At 42.2% G+C, this 7,205-nt stretch overlaps 1 protein-coding gene across 1 annotated transcript in view; it reads right to left on the reverse strand.

The window, feature by feature from the left end:
- Cpe (carboxypeptidase E) overlaps window positions 1-6,566 on the reverse strand; it is a 32,755-nt gene extending 26,189 nt beyond the window's left edge. The window contains exons 1-3 of the mRNA XM_012514605.2: window positions 6,332-6,566; window positions 4,843-5,025; window positions 2,457-2,596 (exon numbers count right to left, since the gene is read on the reverse strand). Of these exons, the coding sequence (XP_012370059.1) occupies window positions 2,457-2,596; window positions 4,843-5,025; window positions 6,332-6,566 (558 nt within the window). The remainder of the gene's footprint in view (window positions 1-2,456; window positions 2,597-4,842; window positions 5,026-6,331) is intronic.
- Window positions 6,567-7,205: the final 639 nt, after the last annotated feature.

The following is a 7,205-nucleotide window of genomic DNA, read 5'->3' on the forward strand; positions in this document are numbered from 1 at the left end:
TATGCAGTGTATTATTTGTTGAAACTGTACTTCCGATTTGATTTAAAACTGTCTCATTGCTATCTGTTTATCAATAAAACTTTGAAAAAAAAATAAAACCAAAAAAAAAAAAAAAAAGAAAACAATTCCAACATAGAACTTCTGGCAGCCTTCACAGATCTTTCATCGTCTTTGGATTCCCTAAACTGGAATATTCTGTGACGTCAGCTGCAGAAGATCTCCATACAAAGCCACTCTTCCTGCCTCTACATGACCCACACCCTAACACCTGGCACCCAGGCCACGGGCAGGGTGAGCACATGACTAGGGACAGAACAAACGCTCCTTCCAAATGGCTTGAAACAGGACTGCAGAATCTCGTCTTATGTTTTCAGCCTGTTTCTACAACCAGATGCATTGGACACATGCCCACCCAGCGCCACAAATACGATAAATGTCCTCTCTCCTCTTTCCTGATGGCACACGTTTTGTTTTGCATTGTAATTTTCTCAAGAACTGAGACAACCTATGCAGCAGCTGAACCTGTCTTTTAACTGCTGATTGAGATGATGGCTTACTGCAAAGACTGTAATAAATACAGCTCTCGGACGCCTTTGTCTGGGCTCCCACAGCTGGGTTTAGGGCCCCCAGGGCTTCTTGTGGTTACCTTTGTTTTAGCATTTGTGATAAGGGAGCCAATTTCTGACCCATTAACATGAAACCCAGAGAAGGTCTCTATTCCCAATGCATCAAAGAGGGCCTGTGACATGAAAGTAGCTCAATATATGTTGAAATAAATGTGCAAAGTGAAACTCACTATAGTAGGGAGACACTCTGACATACTCAAGCAGGAAATACAGCGAACAACCCCATCTTGCCTCCTCTACTCAAAGGTATATTTCTTTCAGTTAACTTTGTTCTTGGACCAAATACAGCTCTACTTAAATACAACTCTCCTTAGAAAGAAACATTCTGTAGCATCTTCACCAATTTTCCAAATTAGTCTTAGCTTTTGTCCATGAAAGCCATTTTTCCAGCTGACACGCAGCAGGAATTTATGAATTTAAAAATCCTGCAGAAGTGTAAATCCATTCCCTAGTAGTCCCTTTCAGTAAGACATCATATAAGACATGTATAAAAAATTTCTAAGCTAATTTTATTTTTTTCAAAACTACATTTGGTGCATGTGTGTGTGCATGCATGTGTGTGTGTGTGTGTGTGTGTGTGTGTGTGTGTGCGTGTGTGTCAATAAGTAGCTTCATTCAACAGCATTTGTTCATGCCAAACTAGGTGAATAAATTAGTCTGGACTATCCACTGGCACATGAAATCAACATCCCTCTACTTGGCTGTAGGGATAAATGATCACATCCAGAATGGAATTTAAAATTGGTCGAGGCACTGCACGCAAAGAATGGCATTTTGAGGTCTTTCCACTACCGTGGCCAAGCGCCAATGTCTACATACTACGAAGGGAATGAAGGTGGCTACAGGCAGGACAACCTGAGGGGGCGGGGCATTTTATTTTGGCACCCTGTGAGATACACCACATTCTATAGAGACCCCACTCGAGTGACTACCTAAGTGACTCCAGTCAAGACCCAGCATTATGCACAATGACTCCAAAATTACACAGCCCGCATTAACTCATGACTGTACAGCCCCAGGCCAGTGCTTGAACCTCTCGGAGTCCCAATTCTTCATCCTTAATTCACAGATGATGATAGTGGCATAATTTCTCTCACAGGGCTGCTGTCATGAGGATAAACACACAAATGATTACACACAAGACAGAACTATTCCACGGAAAGGCTAAATGCCCAGTCAGTGTCAACTGTCATTGTTACCCGAAGACTAGGGTGAGGCTGAGCACTCAGGGTGGGGTTTCAGGACACACTGGTGCAATGCTAAGATTAAGGATGCTAAGATTAAAGGTGTGTGATTACTACATTAGTCCACTGACTGGCTTGGCACCACCCTAATCCCAGTAGCCTGGATAGAATGTAAAAGGGGCAGAAAAAAAGCTGCAAATGTCCCCCGTTTGCTACTCTCTGCCCACCACAAACCATTTCTCCTCTGCAATGCCTGTCTGCCGAATGCCACCCTGCCTTCAAGCCAGCTACCTGTGTACTGAAACCTCTACAAACTGTGAGTCCAGTAAACCTTTCTTCCTTTAACTTTGGTGTCAGGTAATTTATCTCAGCAATGAACAAAGTAAGACATCCACACAGATGAAAATATGATTGTGCCGCACTTCACAACATGCCAGTGTGGCCAGTGTTCAGTGAACGGCTGTAAACCACAAAATGTATGGCAAATGAAATCCATCTGAACCGTCACTGATGCCTGCTTTCCCAGGATAGCATCTTCACTCGTGTTTAGATGGATTTCCCTGCATGAGACTGCTTTTCAGAGACTACTGTACACAAGATTTGCATGCTCTTAAATCTTTCATTTGATTCTAGATACCATATTTACCTGCTCAAGGTAATTAATGAGGGAGTTTTTGTTATCCTCCCAGTAGCTCTTCAGGGTCTCTTCTGGGGGGAACTTTTCACAGCTAAGCTCCACCGTGATCTCAAAACAGTTGCTGCTCAGGTAGTTGAAGTCTTGCATTCCTGCCAAAGCGCCAAATGGAAAGTCAACACAGGCATGTACGCAATGTGTTCATATCTGTGTTCTGCACGGAGCTAAGTGGAACAACGACGGTACCTTCCAGGGAGCCTTTGGAAGATCCACCTACCACAGGGGATCAGAAAACACACAGGGGTGAGTCACACCCTCTCTCTCAGGTTCTCAAGTATTTAGCTTCAAGATGAATGTGCCAGTCCCTGCAGATCTATTCAAGAAATCCCTCTAGGGGCACCTTCTATCAGGGAAGAAGCTGGAGAGTCGTGTGTGAAGATCCGGCACACTATTCTCTGCAGCACTCTGGCCAGTGTCAAGGGCAATCCTAAGGCACTGGGGGTCTTGATAACACACTATGGATTAATTCTATAATCTCTAGGCTGAGCTGCAGCTCAGCAGTGGAGCTCTTGCCTTGTATACACAAGGCCAAGGTTCAATCCCCAGCACCACGGACAGGAAAACAATCTAATTCAATAATCTCTGAGTATCTACTACTCCTAGGCCATTTTAAGAACACCTCAAGCTTTGCCAGACAAGAGATTCTGTGCCAGAAGAACTTTAACTGGAACTGGATTCAGATTGGCAGCGTGTGCTGCTGGTGCCCGTCGGATCTCTGCCATAGAGCTGGGTAGCCACCACCAAGCTGCCATGAGCGCTGGCTGCTCAGAGTGCACAACTGCCCCCTCTTCCCAGAGACCTTCAAACAGAAGCTACCTGGCATAAGAGTCACAGCACAGAGAAGTGGCTAACTGACAGGCAGCCACAAAAAGCCGGTCTCCTCGCCCAAAGGAGTGATGACTCGCCCTGCTTTATGCTGACCTGTTGAGTTACGCATCAGGCCCTGCTCCCAACAGCTCTGGCCAAGGCTAGACGCCACCTGAGGACATCTCCCTAAAAAGTGTCCCTCAAAGATATGAACACCTAAAACAGTCTCAGGCTCCGCGTCTAGAAATCTTTGCTCAAAATAGCTAATTTATTCACTATAGAAAAAGCTAAAAAAAAAAAAACATCAAAGATGTCATTGGATGATTACTGTGGGAAATAATCACTGACTAATATTATTGTTATTGCTAATATTATTGCCATCAATATTTTACTAATATAGGTTACTTGATACTATGTAAATAATATAGTCTTTGTTCCGAAAGTTAATTCCAAGGAAATTACTAAAGTTTTTATACGAACAAAGGTATAAAATTCCTTTCCATCTGATATATTTGATTTATTCTCCATCCTAAATCTGAAATAGGTCTTATTTCTCAAATTATAAAGAACAAAAATGTACTATATCTGGTCTGGGCAAATACAAATTATAAACCAAAGCAAAACAAAGGCCTACTGGAAAATAATACAAAGAATATTTTTCTCACAGCATAATACAACAAAATAAGCTTATCTAACAAATTCCTATAATTACCTGCTGCCACTGCCCATATCATTATATTTTACTTTTCCTTCCTACTTGAGACAAGTACTGTACCACACGGGCCAACAGTCAGCACAGTGATAACAAAATAAGAGCTGTGTGGAGTCGCTGATGGGACAATGGGGGAGACAGGACTGTCTTGGTGGTTCAGCAAAGTGGCTCCCCCAGCTGTGTTCTGTACCAGGCTTCACCCTTCGCGAGCCCTATAATCGGTAAAAACCTCCCTGACCTAACTGTGCTTATTACCGGAGTGTGCACAACCCACATAATCTGTGTCAAACGGTGCCCTAGCCCATCTTTTTTTTTTTTTTTTTGTGGAACCAGGGATTGAACTCAGGTCCTTGCTCTTGCCAGGGAAGTGCTTATTCCACTGAGCCATCTCCCCAGCACCCCCCCCCCATCTTTTAAAAAATGAAAAAGTGTACACACCAAGGTACAGAAAAAAGCACAGCGTACCTGATAAAATATGCATTTACCCATAGTGAAATATGACTAACCAGTAATAAGGCTACTATCTTCTTGCCTCAGGACTACAAGAAGGGTAATTAATAATATTCAATTTTATTTTACCAGTGGACACCTTCAATTTGTTTTCTGTAAGTCTTATTTAGCAACCTGGATTTTTTTTAAATCTAAAAAACAAAATTATGTATTATTCATGCCTAAATTTAACTTTAAGGTTAGAACTATAGATTCAGTCTTCTGAATGGGGAAGAGCAAAATTTCTCCAAATGTAAGGCACTCTGTGAATCTGAACAGTAATGACAAAGAGGCCAACATCACATAATCAGAATGCAAATGGAAACTCACCCCCAGGCACGCTGTACCAAGCCCCACCATTGGTTGTCCCATCCACAAAGATGCTGTCGTCGTCATTCTTGCGACAGGGCGGCCGGTTGGGATCCGACATGGCAGGGTTGTAAGCAGAGTATGCCCGAGCCAAGTTCTGGAAAACGGCGTCGTCTGGGCAGGAGCTATATTCATGAGCACTGCCTAGAAAGTAAATCCACACAAAATAAGAAGTACGCATTTGCTAAAGAGTGATTTCGTATTGAGCGCCTGCTGCTCTATTTTTCAGCCACATCGCTATGGGAAAGGTGTGAAAATTTAAAATACAAAAACACTACACATAGACTTTGGACTACTTAACTTCCATCCCTGATACAAAAAGCAGCAACTGAGTAGAAATCACATTCTACTTGTGAACTGAAAGCTTCACACGAAGAGGGGATGAGGCCGTAGCAGAGTAGACCTGGGAGAACAGCAAGAGTTCCACTGTGCAAACTGTATTTTTAAAAATGCACCATTATCAATCTTACAGCACCACAAAACACATATTCAACATTTGAGGTTTTTTATAATAACTCCTATGTGTATGACAGAGGAATGTCGATACCATATATTCTCATTCGTGCATCATAAAATGTATCTGCCCAAGTCTCCCAGCTATGGATAAACCACAAAACCCCTACATTTATTTTCAATACTGTTTAACCAGACTGCTTTGAAATCTCAGTTTCCAGTGTCTAAAGTTGTCATCCTGGGTTTGCAGAGAGCCTAATCTTCAATGGCCCCAAGAATGGATCCAAAGCTGGAAATTTCCGGGAGCAATAAAAATTGGCTACAGTTGGCTTTACTGGAAGCTTAATGAAAACTAGCTAGAGAAAACCACAGCACTCCTTACTGACAGACAGATGGACACGGACACACACACACACACACACACACACACACACTCACTCACACACGATCCTACTGCATAAAAATGAGAGCATCCTCAGACACACATGGACCCTGACACCTTGTCTGAGGCTACCTCCATTGTCTGATCTTTCTCTCTCTCTCTCTTTCTTTCTTTCTTTCTTTCTTTCTTTCTTTCTTTCTTTCTTTCTTTCCAGTACCAAGGATGGAACTCAGGACCTTGCACTTGCCAGGCAGGCACTTATGCCACCAAGCTATCACCCCAGCCCGCTATGTCCATTCTTAAACCATCTTGTATACAATGCTACATAGGTCTCATAATCTCTTCACTTTCCCAGGGTCCAGGACTGACCTAAAACCCAAGCTGATCTAATGATTCTATGAAGGTTGTGTCTCTTTTTACCCAAACTTCGAAAAAAGTTACCATTTCTTCCTGCCAAATAAATAAAATATATGTAAGATGTCTTTAAACAAATGTATTTCTATAGGCAAAGTCACTTAATAGCTGCTTCTTAGAATATAACAAAAATTATCTTGTGAACCTTTCTGTAGGAATCATGAGCTTTGAACCACATGGAGAAGCAGAAAGGTCGCCTACCGCTCCGCGTCTCATCATATGGGTAATTGGCCACCAGGTCCCCTCCGTGGAGATTGGCAGAGAGCACAAAGGGAATATCCATAATCCAGTGGATGACAGCCTTCGTCTCAGGAGCAAGCTGTGGTAAGGATTGGAGATTAAGGGAGTATAAATTTTCAATCAATGAAGGTACACAAGTATTACTCTCATTGTGGGCAGCTGGCCCATGTACAGAAGACACCTCAGTTCTTTCCATGTCTTCTTCCCTTCCCCATTCTTGGCTCCCTTCTTGTTAGCAAAAGATCTAGTCTGCTGTCTTCCAGAAGCTGCTATTTTGCTCTTTAATTAATTTATACTTTTGATTTTTCACATAAGAACACCCATGAGCTAGTTAAACTGGTGTGTCTGTTCCTTTCACTCGACATTATGGTTTTGATAACTGTAATCACCATTGGTTCAATTCAATTATTTTCAATTGACAGAACAGACATAAAAAGGATTTTTAAAACTGGAAGTCAGTTGGGAGTGGTGGCACATGCCTGTAATCCAAGCAGGTGGGAGGCCAAGGCAAGAGGATTACTGTAAATTTGAGGCCAGCCTGGGCTACAAAGTGAGTTCAAAGCCAGCCAGAACTGCATAGAGAGAACCTGTCTCAAAAAGACTAGATAGATAGATAGATAGATAGACAGACAGACAGACAGACAGACATAGATAGATAGATAGATAGATAGATAGATAGATAGATAGATAGAAACTGGAAGCTGTACATATTTTAAATATTTTGTGGTTACTTTCACAGCAAGACAGAAGTTTCTATATGAACAGCGTTCCCAAGATCTTTCTCAGATTTGTATTTAAAAATATTTCAGGTAGGAGTTTCTGACCACTTCTGGGA

This window comes from Octodon degus, unplaced genomic scaffold (genome assembly GCF_000260255.1).
Source record: "Octodon degus isolate 3935 unplaced genomic scaffold, OctDeg1.0 scaffold00036, whole genome shotgun sequence".
In the NCBI taxonomy this organism is placed as follows: Eukaryota; Metazoa; Chordata; class Mammalia; order Rodentia; family Octodontidae; genus Octodon; species Octodon degus.